The 17849-nt window shown below is 39.0% G+C and overlaps 3 protein-coding genes across 10 annotated transcripts in view; 2 read left to right on the top strand and 1 right to left on the bottom strand.

Moving 5' to 3' along the window:
* Window positions 1-17849, bottom strand: part of MED12L (mediator complex subunit 12L) — a 341839-nt gene that overhangs the window by 131398 nt on the left and 192592 nt on the right. The window lies entirely within an intron of this gene.
* On the top strand, window positions 673-6375 carry GPR87 (G protein-coupled receptor 87). The gene is made up of 2 exons (XM_040480499.1): window positions 673-782; window positions 5257-6375. Exons 1-2 carry the CDS (start codon window positions 749-751, stop codon window positions 6297-6299), a joined length of 1077 nt encoding a protein of 358 aa, XP_040336433.1. The 5' UTR covers window positions 673-748; the 3' UTR covers window positions 6300-6375.
* P2RY14 (purinergic receptor P2Y14) overlaps window positions 673-17849 on the top strand; it is a 78449-nt gene continuing 61272 nt past the window's right edge. For both annotated transcript variants that reach the window (XM_040480503.1, XM_040480501.1), the window contains exons 1-2: window positions 673-782; window positions 15104-15278. The gene's annotated coding sequence lies outside the window, so the exon portion shown is untranslated. The remainder of the gene's footprint in view (window positions 783-15103; window positions 15279-17849) is intronic.

The raw sequence follows: 17849 nt of genomic DNA, 5'->3' as shown, positions 1-17849 counted from the left end.
CAGAGCCTGCTCTCTCTCCTCCTCTCTCTGCTCCTCTTCCAAACGTGCTCTCTCTCAAATTAAAGAAAGATTTTAAAAAAGAAGAAGAAGAAAACATGTGAGCTTCTAAAACACTCTTACATACATCAGCACTAGATCTTTATAAAATTTTTTAATAATCTCCAACTGCATGTAAGTCTTGTCATAGATGCATTTATTATATGCTCAGGTTAGGTGCGGGGGGGGGGGTGGGGATCTGGTAGAAGCAGGGAGAGGACTACATAAGCTAACACGTTCTGAGTGCATTCCTATACCCAGGTTCTGATAAATGTCTTATATGAACTATTTCAAGTAGTCCTTATTACAGTCTTGGAGTATGATTATTATCATTCTAATTTCAGAGATGAAGACACTGAGTCACAGAGACATTAGTAGCTTTCCCAGGGCCACAGAGTGGCATTCAGTAGACCACATACACAGAAATGGTCCTTGCTCCATGGCAGGCTGAAAGAGAACACAAAAGCAGGCAACTCTCATTTGGCACAGCTGTTCATATCCAAAGAGTATGCCTTTTCTGAATTTTGAAGGCATATATATGTATTTTTAAAGAAAAGGTAGAATTCCTGTGTTCAAATTCCTTCCTAACTTTTCCCCCCTTTTCCCCTGCCCAGGACTCAAACCAGGGATAGCCTATGCCGAACCCTCCCCTCAGTCATCCCCGAGTGTTTCCTGACACGTATTTTTGCTTACAGTCCATCACAACTGAAGAATGGGGCTCAACTTGACACTTACAAAATTACCAGGTAAGCTGTAGAAAAAAACGCATAGAAAATCTTCTTTCATAAATAACTGTTATTTATACTGTGTGACACTTTGGGAATTTTATTGGCTACTGAACCAATTAACAGAATAAATCCACATTTAGCCTGGACTTTCATTAAATATAAAACAGTGAATAGGCAGGACAGAATCACAGACCATCTCAAAAAGGACAAGAAAGATTACGTTATGATTTGGGGAAGATTTTTATACCCAAACTAAAGTATCTGTTACTTTCCAGATGTAATAGTTTAAGGTTCACCAACGCTTCCCAGGAGGTCAAAGACAACAAGTGCCTACTCTCCTATTTAGAAAATGCAACTATTTGGACAATGACCATACAAGGTCAGTTAACCGCACAAGGGCAGTTGTGCCATGGTAGTGACACCCTATAATTTGTATGACTTCTGTGTTTCATTCCTACCAGGCAGGTAGAGCAGTCACATATTGTTGATACTTTCACATTTTGTGCCAAAGAGTGACACACCCAATGAGCAATAACGCAGCTATACCAAAAGCAAAAGGACCAAGATTCTTCACCGCTCTATCATTCATCATGTGACCACTATTAATGAGACAAATTGTAATTAATGACTTAAGTTATGCAGTAAACGAACATCTACTAAGCACTAGAGACTGTCCTCGAAATGATGTTTGCAGAGAATTTAACTCTTGGGAGATCCAGCAAAATGGCTACTGTTTATTCCACTTTACAAAGTGTTGAAGTAACTAAACCAGCTTCAAGTGGGACTTTCCACAAGGACAAACGTGCTGTTTATCTGCTTGGCCCGATACAGTAGCCATAAGCGCTGAATGCCATATATGGCCACAAGCCCCGTCCATTTCTTCAACACACACAACCCCCCCCCCCCCCCCCCACACACACCAAAACGGCCACATCGCAATGGTCAACACATGGACTACAATACCACTCTCACAGAGGCTGGCACAAAATGTTAATTTACTATGGAATAGGGTTCTTATGTCAGTGTCTTTGTTAATCTAATTTAAAAGGAGTTGGAGAAGGAAGAGCAGGAGAGAAAATAACAAAGGAATCCTCACCCTCAATTATCACTCTGTATCAAGCTCTGAGCTAAATAATGCAGGTAATAACATCTTAGTAAACAAGGAGTGTGTGAGAATATAGCCTTTACACTGTAAAAACACCTTCTAATTTTCTTAATTGAATCACCAAGCTACCTGTCATTAAAAATGTTCCCTACCTTGGCCAAGTTTTTTATTGACAGTGAAGAACAACATGATAAAACTAACTGGGTGAAGAGAGCCACACACTTTTAATGTTCATTGTTCCGGAGAGTGAGCTCTGTGCACAGAAATGCTTCTGAGCACACTCACCAGCTTTGGGAAAATCTGGGGCAAAGATACCTAAGAGAAGAAATAATGGGAGTGGCTGGCAAAAAAGAACACAAACTTAATTCTTTAAAAAAAAAAAATCAATCAGACAGAACTCTATATCAAGTTTTGAGCCTTCCAGAGCAACTCACAGATGGTTCTTCCTGTTAAAGAACCATTATTTTTTCTTTCTACTACCATATTATTTCATAAAATAATTCATAACAAGTTTAACAACTTACTGTTTAAGCTGCATTATAAGTGTGGAATTTGTAAATGAAGAAATAGCCAAGCCTAGGCCTAGCCTAATGAATTAAATTATTCCAAAATGTTAATCTTATACATAAACTAAGGAAGTAAATACTATGAGGTGACATAATCAACAAGCTCAACACCAGACTGACAAAACCACCATAACCACTGTGGAATAATGCCACTCGCACTTGGTATCTGTCATTTATGAGACACAGTGTTTGTTAAGTACTATTTTTGACATTCTGATTTAAGACTCCATCTTTAATAATAACCATAATTGATCAGTAAATCATCATTTCATAAGAGTGCTTGTCCATACAATTAAAACTTTAAAATATAACGATATACTGAGCAGACACACAATCCCAAACCAACACTGGGATGTATGGGTCTTCCCAGTCCACAGTGTATATGCACAATAGATTCAGTGAGTCAACACTAAGGGCTGAAATATCCATGCCAAGTATGGCTACAGTTTGTGAACCATTCTATTTGCACTTACAGTGGTTTTGAAAACCATTCATAATTGTTGTAAGCCAGAGCCATCGGCTGACCACTTTCAGTCTGTGTCCCTTGGCTGGACCACTTACCTTGATTAAAATTTACTTGCCCTCTCTCCATTTCCCACAGGGTTCTATTCTGGGTTAGATGAAAGTGACTGCTAATAGTTTAATTGCAGAAATTAATTCAAGCACTATCTTAACCCAGGTAAAATCGCACATCTTAGAAAGCTTCTAATAACATTGATGCTGATGGGGATCTTCTGGTGCAGAAACAGCCAAGATTGTAACACTTCGTTAAGTCAAAATAGGCTTGAAAGATACTGTTCAAGACAACATTTGAAACTGGCAGCAGTTAATATAGATGGCAGCTGAATCAGGCATTTTAAACTTATAAAGCCTAATAATACTGTGGGTCTCATTGTAACAGGCTAGTCCAGCTATAAATTACTAGCCTGTGTGAGGGTATTTCAGCCTGGAAAACCAGTTTTTAAAAACACTTGTAGCAGAGAATAAAAGGGAAAGAATTAGAAAGAGGACAAGGTTACTCAGGAAGAGCCCACACTTAAATTCCAGGCAGCAATTTAAGAACCTGTTTTTGGATTATAATCATCAAAACTATCTTCCCTGTTATATTTCTTCAAAGAAGGGAACTAAAGTACATACTACACTGCCTGTCATGTAGGGAAATGAGGCCAAAATTAATACTATTACCTCTAAAACAAAATCATTCCAAAACATAACTGTAATTATAATAAACAATATTAATAAGAAGTAAAGGGGCGCCTGGGTGGCTCAGTCGGTTAAGCGGCCAACTTCGGCTCAGGTCATGATCTCGCGGTCCATGAGTTCGAGCCCCGCGTCGGGCTCTGTGCTGACAGCTCAGAGCCTGGAGCCTGTTACAGATTCTGTGTCTCCCTCTCTCTGACCCTCCCCCGTTCATGCTCTGTCTCTCTCTGTCCCAAAAATAAATAAATGTAAAAAAAAAAAAAAGTTTTATAAAAAAAAATTAAAAAATTAAAAAAAAAAAAGAAGTAAAAACTCAGTAATGACCTTCCTTGTAACCTTACATCTGAAAAGGTCATTTGAAAATTGTGTTAGTCCAGGTTTAAAAGACAGAAAACAAGGCAGATGACAAAACATAATGGATGGCCAAGGGATTTACTGGGGGAAATGCTTGCAAGGGATTACAGACTGAAATGCAGGTCTGACCACTGTGCAGGACAGGGGAGCAAGGAGGATGAGTGGGAAGATTCAAACTTCAATGCAGTTTGACCAAAGTTCTGACCAGAATGATGAGGCTTTCAGCCAAAGTCATTTGTCAGAGGAACTCTTCTGTCCCAGGAAAAGTCTTGTCTTAGCAACCTTCCTGTGGGGAGTTACTGGCTTCGAGCAGCCTGTGGGAAGTGTCCATCAGCAAGAAAACAGGAGTGGATTCAGAGCCCTGAGTGAGGGCTACCCATGGGTTTCACCCCCCTCACAGGAGGAGACACGAGAGGCCCATTTCCATGGCTGCCATGTAAATAAGATTCTCATACGTCATGGTACTGATTATGCGATACAGTGGTACGGCATAGGCCTCTAACAACATGAACTAAAAATTCCAAAAATGTAAAAGGTTTAGAAATGTTATGTAAGTGCAACAGGTATAGCGTAGCCTTGTAAATAAAAATAGGTATCAGCCTAGAACTGTTTTTAGCAAGTTGCTCTCCATGATAAGAAACTTCTATATTAACAACAATTTCTTTTTGTTTCTATTCCAAATAATGGTCCCTAAAGGCTCTTACATTGTGTAAGAAAGTCAAGGGCAAAAACTTCAGAAATCACCCACTAGTTTTACTGTTTCTCAATTACTGATGATTCAACAACTGAACACCAGGAGAGATTTTAAAAAGTTATTTCAAAGTGTGTGCCAAAGGCTAACCTAAAAGAATAACTAGTGTTAGCCATTTTATTTTCATTAGAGGAAATTCCAATTTTCTGCCAACAGATTTTATTGATTCTGTTTGTAATGATTTCAAACACTAAATTAAAAATCAGAATAACTGCCATTGGTGGATTTCTCCTTATTTTCAAAAGACTGGCATAAAGAACCAGAAATACAACATTTTACCCAAGGGACCTGGGTGTGCATGTGTTCAGGGGGAGGGTGGGGAGGACTTGAGGGAGAGGCCACTAATGCCCTGGCCACTCAAAACATTAAAAATGCACTAAAGTAACTGTTTAAAATGCCAAAGGCATATTTTAATTTGCCCAAAATAGCAAATAGCAGTAGCCTATCAAGGAGACTAGTAGTCTGTGGGGCACACATGTTAAGCTCTGACGTGATGTCTCCCCTCTTCTCCGACAGATAATGACCTGAACAGCCAAGGGAGTCACGCACCAAGTAACATGAGCGATGGACCCGGAAGGAACATCACAGTTAACAACGAATTTGACACTATTGTCTTGCCTGTGCTTTACCTCATTATATTTGTGGCAAGCATCTTGCTGAATGGTCTAGCAGTGTGGATCTTCTTCCACATTAGGAATAAAACCAGCTTCATATTTTATCTAAAAAACATAGTGGTTGCTGACCTCATAATGACACTGACATTTCCATTTCGAATAGTGCATGATGCAGGATTTGGACCTTGGTACTTCAAGTTTATCCTCTGCAGATACACTTCAGTTTTATTTTATGCGAACATGTATACTTCCATCGTATTTCTTGGGCTGATAAGCATTGATCGCTATCTGAAGGTGGTGAAGCCATTTGGGGACTCTCGAATGTATAGCATAACCTTTACTAAGGTTTTATCTATTTGTGTTTGGGTTATCATGGCTGTTCTGTCCTTGCCAAACATCATTCTAACAAATGGCCAACTAACCAAGGAAAATGTTCATGACTGCATGAAACTTAAAAGTCCCTTGGGAGTCAAATGGCATGAAGCAGTCATTTATGTCAACAGCTGCTTATTTGTGGCTGTGCTGGTGATTCTAATCGGATGTTACATAGCCATATCCAGGTACATCCATAAATCCAGCAAGCAATTCATAAGCCAGTCAAGCCGAAAGCGGAAACATAACCAGAGCATAAGGGTGGTTGTGGCAGTGTTCTTCACCTGCTTTCTACCCTATCACTTGTGCAGAATTCCTTTTACTTTCAGTCACTTAGACAGACTTTTAGATGAATCTGCCCACAAAATTCTGTATTACTGCAAAGAAATGACACTTTTCCTATCTGCGTGCAATGTGTGCCTAGATCCAATCATTTACTTTTTCATGTGTAGGTCATTTTCAAGAAGGCTATTCAAAAAATCCAACATCAGAACCAGAAGCGAAAGCATCAGGTCACTGCAAAGTGTCAGAAGATCAGAAGTCCGCATATATTATGATTACACAGATGTGTAGGAGTTAAGGGGTCAGGAGGCCTACTCTTGTTTGCAGTCAAAGTGTACAGAGTGTAAATAAATGTTTCTTTTGATTATCCTTGCTTCAGTCTATCAAAATACAGATAAAAGAGAATTAAAATGATATGACACTTGGGTATCATTTGAAACTAAGAAAAACATGCCACAAAGTGAGCTAAGCGAGAGGTGGTGTGCAGTTGAGTGGCAGGTTCATGACTCGGGGTTTCAGGAACAGACTGCAGAGGCAGAGAATGCCATGGCAAAGCCAGGGCACTGCCAGCTAATACTGCTGCTGGGAAGCCACTTCTGAGATAAAAGAACACAGAGAGGAAATAACTCTATGTAGCTGCAGGGTTTAAGATTTGGGATCATTTTTGTCTGATATAATTAAGTGCGTATTAATTGCTAGGCCCTCTGACCTTCCATTTATGAATATGTAGGACCTCGGGCAATCCACCCTTCAATGTATTCATCAATGTCCGTGCACATCAGAAAAAACTGTGTAGTGTGGAGGAGGAGGGAAGAGATTTAACTATATTTCTTAAGCAATGTATTTGAAAGGCTGAATTCAACTGACTGATTTTAAACTTAGGCTAATTCAAAAAACAAAAACTAGCTATGAAGACAAGTGGATCTTGGATAAAACACGACATTTGCCATTATTATATCGCTATGCTGCTAAATCCTCCTGGGTTAAAAAAAGAGAAATTGGAAGCTTGGTTAATAATCAAGTATATGTGGCTTGTAAACAAAAACCATTTAATAGTCTTTATTTTAGAAAAACTTTTAGCAAATCATTCTTTCCTTTTAGTTATATCCTACCTTTAATAGTGTTATCATTAGTTTAAAAATATCACTTTAAGTTGAAGGATAGAGTTCAATAAATTAAGTCAAAAAAGGTCAAGGGTAATCTTATAAATCTTACAAGATTTTCTTCTTCAAGAAAAACCCTTGAACCTTCATAGATTTCAAAGCCTTCAGCTGCTTGAGCATAGCAAGTGCCTGATTTGTTGCTCACACTGTGTGAGGAGTGGGGCAAGCATTACAACAGGGGAACTGAAGGCACGTTTGTCAATTTGCTGACAAAGAGAGGACACTATGGTCACCAGAGACAAAGCACACACATGCATAATAAAGTGTGATGCTTTATTAGACTCTTGTAGACCATCTACACAATTCTAAAAGCTAAAGTGAGTGGAAATAAGGGCACAAGAATAACACAGACTGACAGTGACTACCATCACAAACAGAATTCAGGGACTGCTAAGTTCCTAGTAGGTGAGTCAGATTTGGCAGAGGGATTGGTAGCAAAGTGATTAAAAAATTATCTGAGGACCTCTACTGAAATGTCCATCTGTCCATCCAGATTCCAATTCCATAAATTCCAGGGGCACTCCGGCACATGAATTAATAACCCCTCATTAGGTCATTTACATAGCCACCCCTCCCCGCACTGTGTACCACTAGCCAGGTTAAGATAACTATGTTTAGATCAGCTGATGTGAAAAGGCACTTTGAAAGGCTAATTTATTCCTCCATTCTCCCCATAATGTCTAGGTTGAGTTACAGTTATGCTATATAAAAAGGAGCAATACTATGGTTGGGAAAATTTTCTCAGAATAATGTGTCTTGTCCTCCCCATGTCCCATTTCTCTCCACTATATGACAACTCACAGTCAAAAACCTCAAAATGATATTACCCCGTTCACTGTAATTGTGTATGCTGTTAAATCCAGGTCACCACAGAATCCTCCAAAATACTAAAAACCTACCATCTTTAATAGCATCAAATTGTTCCATTTAGCATTCTGGAATTAACAAACACTTCTCTACCCCAGAGTTTATTTAATCCTCTAATTCAGACCTCAATTCTAAGAGAAGTTAAAATATTTTCAATCCCATTCTAATGTTTCTAAAATAAGACTGCTGTATAGTTAGTGGGCACATTAAAGTGATGATGGTTTTATTCTCTAAAATGATCTTAGTAAATCAATGGGACATCTTAACGCACAGGATTAGGAAAATAAATTGCAAGAAAGCATTATTCAGGTATTTTAAAGAGTCATGTTACAAAAAAAAAATCAATATTATCATGTTTCTATTTTACATAGATACCCACACCGTGGACACAAAAATTACTTTCCAGGCCAACCAAGAATGAATCATCTACATTAGTAAGATAAACATCAATAGGAATAATATGAAATATTGTGCAAGATTCAGAGATTAATAAAAAAATTACATTAATACTGAAGAAAACAAGAATCCGATTTGGCTGTTTTTACAAATTAACTGAAAATCATTTGAAATCTAGAATTTCTTAAAGTTTCAGGATCATATTCAGTATTTCAGGATTCTCTCAGGCTGCAGTAAGTAACATAGTTAATTCTCCTTTTATGCAGATGAGAAACATATTCAGATATTTTCTGAAAACAAATATTTATATAATTCCTAAAACTTACATTCAAGAAACTGATCTTGTAGGAAGGAAATCTTCTGGTGTGTGTATTACTAACTCTGTTACATTCATTAAACTATTTACACTATTCAATTCTCATTTCCAGATAGTATTCCAGTATTTTCTCAACGAAACAATCAAGGTAATAGTCACCATGAAAATCTATAAATTTGTATTAAATAGCTAAGGCAAAATTGTATCTCCACATGCACACACACTCATGCGCCAAAGACAGCACAGCCTAAACAGAAAGAAATGTATGATCACCACAAGGAAATGTGATCTACTAGGAAAAAATAACGAAAAGTGATATATTACAGAAAGAAAATCAGAAAACAAGTACAAAATAAGGTTTGGGGATCACTTCAATTTTATAAATACTGGTTTCCCTCAGACTAAAAGCCATTAAGACAATAGCTAGCAAATTAATAAATACTTACTAGGGAATTAGGGACATACAATGTTGAAAAAAATTGTGCAACAGGTTATTTAAAATAATCGTTCAACTGAAAAGATGCTCAACATCTCTCATCATCAGGGAAATGCAAATCAAAAGGACAAAGAGGTATTACCTCACACCTGTCAGAATGGCTAAAATCAAAAACACAAGAAATAACAGGTGTTTGTGAGGATGTGGAAAGAAAGGAACCCTCTTGTACTGTTGGTGGGAAGGCAAACTGGCGCAGCCACTGTGGGCATCAGTATGGAGCTTCCTTTAAAAATTAAAAATAGAACTACTTTATGATCCAGGAATTGCACTACTGGGTGTTTACACCAAAAATATAAAAACACTAATTCAAAGGGATACATGCACCCCTATGTCTATTGCAGCATTATTTACAATAGCCAAATTATGGGAACACCTCAAGTGTCCAGCAAGAGATGAATAAAGAAGATGTGGTATATATACACAATGGAATATTAACCATAAAAACAATGAAATCTTACCATTTGCAACAATAAGGGCAAGCTACTAGAGACTATAATGCTAAGTGAAATAAGTGAGTCAGAGAAAGACAAATATCTATCTCACTCATATGCAGAATTTAAGAAACAAAACACATGAGCAAAAGGAAAAAAGAGAGAGCCGAGCCAAGAAACAGGCTCTTAACTACAGAGAACAAACCAATGTTTACCAGAGGGGAGGTGGTTGGGGGGATGAGGGACATAGGAGGTAAGGATTTAGAGTACACGTATCATGACGAAAAATAAAATAATCTTTCAATATTCAATAAAATTTGAAAGCAAATATTTCTTAAGGTCAACATTTTCAAATTTCAACATAATACAAGCATCTGGTAGAGGCAATTATTTAACATCCCCTCCCCCCCAGCCCTCTAGTACCATCTAGTGGTTAACATTCATTAAACAACTGAAGAAAACCTGTGTCCTATATACAGCATGTATAAAAAGTGCCAGGCCTTCCCTAGAGTCATCTTTTTTTTTTTTTATTTATATATGAAATTTATTGTCAAATTGGTTTCCATACAACACCCAGTGCTCATCCCAAAAGGTGCCCTCCTCAATACCCATCACCCACCCTCTCCTCCCTCCCACCCCCCATCAACCCTCAGTTTGCTCTCAGTTCTCAACAGTCTCTTATGCTTTGGCTCTCTCCCACTCTAACCTCTTTTTTTTTTTTTTCCTTCCCCTCCCCCATGGGTTCCTGTTAAGTTTCTCAGGATCCACATAAGAGTGAAACCATATGGTATCTGTCTTTCTCTGTATGGCTTATTTCACTTAGCATCACACTCTCCAGTTCCATCCACGTTGCTACAAAAGGCCATATTTCATTTTTTCTCATTGCCACGTAGTATTCCATAGTGTATATAAACCACAATTTCTTTATCCATTCATCAGTTGATGGACATTTAGGCTCTTTCCATAATTTGGCTATTGTTGAGAGTGCGGCTATGAACATTGGGGTACAAGTGCCCCTATGCATCAGTACTCCTGTGTCCCTTGGATAAATTCCTAGCAGTGCTATTGCTGGGTCATAGGGTAGGTCTATTTTTAATTTTCTGAGGAACCTCCACACTGCTTTCCAGAGCGGCTGCACCAATTTGCATTCCCACCGATGGCCAACAGGCACATGAAAAGATGTTCAGCGTCGCTCCTTATCAGGGAAATACAAATCAAAACCACACTCAGATATCACCTAGAGTCATCTTTAGTGCTATGGACACGCACACCGCCCCGCCCCCCCCCCCCCACCACACACACACACACACAAAACAGTCCCAGAGCTGCCTAGAAAAATGTACAATGGAAATGTCTGAAAAGAGTAATTAAGACCTACAAGAAACTGTCTTAGAAATGTAAAAAGGCCAACAGTAAACGGTAAAATACACATGAATTTCATGGGGAGGAAAAATACAAAAATTGACTATTCTTTCCCAACTGACACACAGAAAATTTTTTAATTAAAAATAATTTTTCTCTAGTTTCAAAAGTACACAAAATCCTAGTAGAGTTGAAGTGGAAGAAATAAGACCTGTCTGTAAAATTTTTAATTCATTAAGAAATTCAGGTATTCAAATGGCAACTTACATTTTGAATATTCTCAGTTTATCTTCTAAACCACAATGATAAGAAATCATCTAAAATGACAAAAATGGCATAACATAGCTGTTAGACCACACACTTTTTTCTTCTTATTTAAAAACTCAAGATATGGACTTAAATTGGAAATTCCTTTATTTCACACCGTTTCATAGGCAAACGTTCTTAATATAAGTGAAGTGGCCAATTTCTCTCTGAATGATGCCAGAGAATACCCAGTGGCTGAGGTGTGGACAGTCTCCACAGCATCTCTCAGCAGTGAGCTGCATGTCTGATTGAATCAGCCTAACTTATGAACAAAGGACCAGAACAGTCACCAGATTTCCCAGAGCCTCCTGTTCCATGTCTGAGTTTAAATGTTATAAACGAGACTTTCCAATAACACTCTGGACTTGTTTACCTACACACATACGCAGACAAACACACAGCATGTGTGACCAGAGCTAATGGATTTAGTATAATGAATGTGACTCGGTCTCTTAACCTGTGATAGTTTTCTAAAATCACATTCCACCAAATACTGAGACAAAACAATGGCAACAATAACAACAACTCCAAATTTGACAAACTGGCCTCCTGTGTAGTATTGCCTACATTGAGAACCCTGATCCAGGTTCTTAAACCATCAGCGCACAGAGAGAATATGTCCAAGGTTTCAAGCAAAATAAAAAACCCAGGTTTTGAGATACCAACAAGGCCTAAACAAATTTGGGAGGGATAAGGTATTAGTCATAAATAATAAGGCAGGTTTTTTTTATTCTCACCTCTTCCAAGTCTATATGCAAGCTTCATTAGATGCCTACTTTGAGGGCACCTGGGTGGCTCAGTCGGTTGAGCATCCGACTTCGGCTCAGGTCGTGATCTCGTGGTTCATGAGTTCAAACCCCACGTTGGGCTCTGTGCTGGCAGCTCAGAGCCTGAAGCCTGCCTTGGATTCTGTGTCACCTTCTCTCTCTCTCTGCCTCTCCCCTGCTCATACTCTCTCACTCTCAAAAATAAACAAACATTAAAAAAAAAAAAAAGGCCTACTTCGAAGTCTAATATGTTCTCTGCAAATGCTATTTGAAAGACAGCTATGTATACCCCATAGATACCCTTAAAATAGCAGGTTAAAAATAAAGATAACATGGGAATGCAAGCTGGTGCAGCCACTCTGGAAAACAGTTTGTAGGTTCCTCGAAAAACTAAACATAGAACTACCCTACTAACCAACAATTGCACTACTAGGTATTTATCCAAGGGATGCACATATGCTGTTTCAAAGCGACACATGCACCCCAATGTTTATAGAGGCACTATCAACAATAGCCAAAGTTTGGAAAGAGCCCAAATGTCCATCGATGGATGAATGGATAAAGAAGATGTGGGATATATATACAATGGAGTATTAGTCAGCAATCAAAAAGAATGAAATCTTGCCATTTGCAACTACATGGATGGAACTGGAGGGTATTATGCTATGTGAAATTAGTCAGAGAAAGACAAATATCATATGACTTCACTCATAGGAGACTTTAAGACACAGAACAGATGAACATAAGAGAAGGGAAACAAAAATAATATAAAAACAGGGAGGGGGGAAAAACGTAAGAGACTCATAAATATGGAGAACAAACAGAGGGTTACTGGAGGAGGTGTGGGAGGTGGGGATGGGCTAAATGGGTAAGGGGCACTAAGGAATCTACTCCTAAAATCACTGCTGCACTATATGCTAACTAATTTGGATGTAAAGTTATAGATAGATAGGTAGATAGATAGCAGATTCTTTAACAGTGGGGGAAAAAAAGAATTAATGTTATTGAACACTTTTATGTGCTTAGTATGTACTAGTTATATTTTACCTCACTTAAACTAGGTCATTGTTTAAGTAATAATAATAAGTAGTAACCAATGCATTACCATGGATACTTTCTGGTACAAAAACATGTGTTACCTGTCTTTTCTCTTGAAAGATAATCTTATAGTACACATTTCAAATAAATGAAATCCTAAAGTGAAAAGAAATTTAAAAAATTAAAAAAATAAAGATAATAAAGGGTTGCAAGCGTGGCTCAGTTGGTTAAACAGCCGATTTCAGCTCAGGTCATGATCTCCTGGTTCATGAGTTTAAGCCCCACGTCGGGCTCTGTGCTGACAGCTCAGAGCCTGGAGCCTGCTTCGGATTCTGTGTCTCCGTCTCTTTCTGCCCCTCCCCTGCTCACGTTCTGTCTCTCAAAATAAATGTTACAAAAAAATATTTTTAAATAAAAAATAAAATAGAGATAATAATAATGATGACTAAGTCTTACATAATGCTTACCCAGTCACTGTCCCAAGGACTTTACATAAAATTTTTACTTCCCACAAGAAGTAGCTATTATCTCCACTTTACAGATAAGGAAACTAAGACATGCTTAAGGAAACATGGCTGGGAAGTGAAGGGATAGTAGCAGGTTAGAAGCCAGGAGTCCACTCGGCTACAGGGACTGCATCACTTTCTCTTCCCATGTCAGGAAGGCACCTTACCCTTAAACTCAATTAACAGCACCACCACCCACCCAGGCACCTGAACTAGAAATCGGAGTCATCCTATGAGCCCCTCCTTCCCTCACTCCCATTAACAACTCTGCACCCAATTCTGCCCATCCACCCTCAGATATGGCCAGTCCATGTTTCTTTCCCACCTGGCCCTGCACTCAGCTTAGCTCAGACCCAGAGGGAGGTTGTGTGGTCTCAGGGACAAGCAAAGATTTGGGAGCAAGACAGACCTGAATCCCAACCGTGTGTCACACTGAGGGAAGAAAATCAGCCACTGCCAGGACTTTAAACTAATGGCATTACTGCTTGAGGCCTTGAGTTTTCTGCTCCTTCCCAGTCCCATGCAAACTATTTTCTAGTACTTTTAGCACTGAATGGTTATTTTTTTTAAGTTTATGTATTTATTTTGAGAAAGAGCAAGCAAGGGTGGGGCAGAGAGGGAGGGAGAAAGAGAATCCCAACCTCTGTGTTGATAGCACAGAGCCCAACATGGGGCTCAATCTCATGAACTTTGAGATCCTGACCTCAGCCAAAATCAAGTCTGATGCTCAACCAGAGGAGTCACCCAGGTGCCCCAACACTGAATAATTATTTTCTAATGAAATAAAACTAACATTTATTGGGTACTCCCTATGCACCAAGCACTGTTCTTAGTCCTAAATCCACCCATTTCATCTCCAAAACATGAGGAAGCCCTAGCATTACCCCCATGTTAGAAATGAAGAGGTTCAATAATATTTCCAAGGTCACACAGTTCAAAAATGCGGTTTCTTGGGTCCAGACTCTGTCAATGTGATTCCAGAAGCTCTGGTCTTAATCATGGCTCAATACTGAAACGAAATACCTCAAGGTTACTACTGATATACCGAAATCCTTGCTAATTATTTATGCCACCAAATGTAATTAACAGGAATAAACTCCATCAATACTGCAAATAAAGCTTGGTTTTAAGTTGAGAAGGTCTCTCAACCAAAGCTCCAATAATTTATCTAATAAACATGAAAGACAAAACTACTGAGAGAACAGGATGTTAAGTGAAGCCCATCAACCATGCTTATTTGATCATTTCATTCTCTCATAATTAAGATGAGCATATAACTCACTGTCAAGACCTGGATACTTTTGAGAGTTTAAGTCTCACTTATGGAGCTGACACAACAGGTGTATACAGGCACAGTGTGGGCAAACCAGGACATATGGCCCCCATGCTAGTGACACATAACAAAATTTGTGTCTACATTATGATTGTTATGATTTTTATATTTTAGTTAAACAAGCTACTTAGGACAAGGGAAAAGAACTCAAGGAATCCAGCCATCACATCAACAAGAAGCCCCCAACGTGAAGCTTCTTCCACCAAGTTTACTAACGAAAACTGAACCCCTGGAGTCAACAAAAACTCTCTAATGGATGCTTCCTGGAAGTGCGGATGATGTTTTCTAGGTTAGTGTTTGTTGCTAGCAGTTTTGCATAATGCCACAAGAAAAAACACAGCCTACCCAAATGGAGTATTTTTGTTTGCTTTTGCTTAATGAAGGAACACATTATCTAATTCTAGTCTAAATTCTTTCTTTCACAGCAAGACCACCATGTATCTTTCTTAGCACTATCAACTATTAAGAGCAAAATTTATGATTGGGAGGATTTCAACCCATTTGAGACAGAGGCTGCATTCGCCCTTCTCAGGCAAAGGCTTCCATAGAGACACTCAACAGGCTGGTCAGGAGGCAGAGCCACAAGAGGGCCCAGGTGTCAGCTAACTTTCACAGCAGGATTAGATCAACGCCACCTGCAGGAAGTCTGTTAGGCTTCTGAAAGAGGCTGATGAAGCCCCACCCTGTTGAGAGGAACAGAGGTTCCAAACTAGCCTTCAGGTCATGATGAAGTCACAGGAGCCTAGCCAAATGTCCTCATTTAACACGCCTAGTGATCCTTGAGGATCCTAGGGTAGCAGCAAGTACAAAACACAGAAACTTGGCCACACTGACTCTTTTGTTATGATTACGCCGACTGGTCCACACAAAACAGAGGGAGAATCACTGCTGTGCTCAAATTATTAACTAAAGAGATATGCAGCTCTCTACAGCATGAATTGCCTAAAACCACAAAGAATTTCTCAGTCCTGCTGCTGAGGAAATTAAATTGCCAGACAATCACACAATCCTCACACAATCCAGAAGGACAAACAAATATGTTCAGCTAACATTGGCGTGCTGGGCAGAGAAACTGACACGGCATACTTTCAGGTGTGGCCTACGCTTTGGGCGAAAACTGGAAAAAAGAAACTGCATGCGATCACCCACAACACTTCCTCTGACTTCAGTTAGGCTCAAATTCTCTGAAGACTACCCACAAAGCCTTCCCCTAAACTGGCTAGGATGAGCTCCTCCCACACACATCACACACAGCATGAACAAGTACAATCGGTTTATCAGAACTCTGGGAAAGTTTATCTAACAGAAATGAAGTAATTCTCTACATTCTTAAGTCTCATTCCTGCTCGATGATTCCACTCTCAAGATTTCTCAAGGCTCATTTTCCTAACCTGTTCTAACAATTTACTAAAGAGCTGAGCAGTTACAGCACTAAATACATGGTCTTATAAATCCTCTCAATCACCTGACCTAGGATGAATCAATATACAGTTCAGGGGCTCAGAAACCTACAAAAAGGAGTTCAAAACCATGCAGAATCAAGTACTTACACGATACCCCTAGGATAATATTATTAAAAATAGTCACAGTCCTTGTTTTAGATTAATTACATCAGCTAACTTTTTACCTACAGAATTAGAGCATCCTGTAGTGGATAGTCTCAGCATCCCCATATTTTAGAAACACACATTCACTCAACACGCACTTCTGAGCACCTACTATGGTAGTGGGCACTGGGGCAACCCAAACAAACCAGCAAGTACAGCCACAGCCCATGCTAGCCGGGGCAGGTTTTAAAAACACAGGCCACATGGGATGAATACTACCACCACCAAGGTATCAGGGACACTTCCAGAAAAGTGACCACTGAGGCAAGTCTTAAGGGCAGACGGAAGCAGAATGATGATTATCAGAAATGGTGCATTGCAGAGAAGCGGAGATGGGGTAAAAAAATGCCCTCTTCTACTTCCTCATTATCTTTCCAAGATACACAGAGAAGAGGAAATACACGCACCGACGTTTTTGTTTTCTTTTAACAGTTAAAGTTCTCCATGTTGACTGTTTGCTAATAACATCAACTGAAATTCATTCCTTCTGATTCTTAAGGTCAAACACAATCTAATACCAGCAACACAGAAAATCTATTTGAGCATTTCAACTAATTGGGACAAGGTATTCAACACATAACTCACCATTAGTGCCACCCCCAAGTGAGGTTTCATAGAGTATCTACACAATATGTAAATACTGTGTATATCAATGCATGTTATAAACTGTCACTTCTGTCATCCTACCAGAAGGTGGAAATATTGTACCAAAAGTCTGTTTCTCCAATATAACTCTCAGACCTAAGTACACAACTGCCATCTAATTCACTCATTTCAAGAAGTTAAAAAATAACAAAAAGCATTGTTTTCAAATAAAACCAGCTAAGTATGTTTCAATGGCATAATTCCTACCACTCCACCACTCTAAACCAATTCACTGACTTGTGTCACTGACTTGTGAAGCAGGATTTAATGCTTCACACAGAGAAACACAAAAAGGCCATGTCTGTACTCACTTTTCCTGCCAGGTTATACTTTTTAAAGTACATCAACAATCATTTTACTACAAAACAAAAAATTCATGGCATTCTCAATTATGACCTCCCTCCTCAACATGACAGTTAGAACCCTCCACATTGTGGCCCACTCCACCTTCGCTGACTTTCTATCCACGGTACCCTCGCTGTCACCATGTTTTTAAATCCCAGATTGAAATTCACCCCAATTTGTAAATAAAAAAGCCATTTAGTAAGAACCAAAGACCATCTCCTTCAGAGAGCCACTTCCAAACCTACTTCCTTTAAATATCTCTG

The sequence above is a fragment of the Herpailurus yagouaroundi genome, unplaced genomic scaffold (genome assembly GCF_014898765.1).
Source record: "Herpailurus yagouaroundi ecotype Mexico unplaced genomic scaffold, PumYag 159, whole genome shotgun sequence".
NCBI classification, from domain to species: Eukaryota; Metazoa; Chordata; class Mammalia; order Carnivora; family Felidae; genus Herpailurus; species Herpailurus yagouaroundi.
This window is presented reverse-complemented; position numbering and strand designations above follow the sequence as displayed.

Excerpts from the sequence above, each read along its gene's own strand:
- GPR87 (XM_040480499.1), top strand. The coding sequence starts at position 749 with ATGGGGCTCAACTTGACACTTACAAAATTACCAG. Across the intron at positions 783-5,256 it reads GACACTTACAAAATTACCAG|ATAATGACCTGAACAGCCAA; the intron begins GTAAGCTGTAGA and ends CTTCTCCGACAG.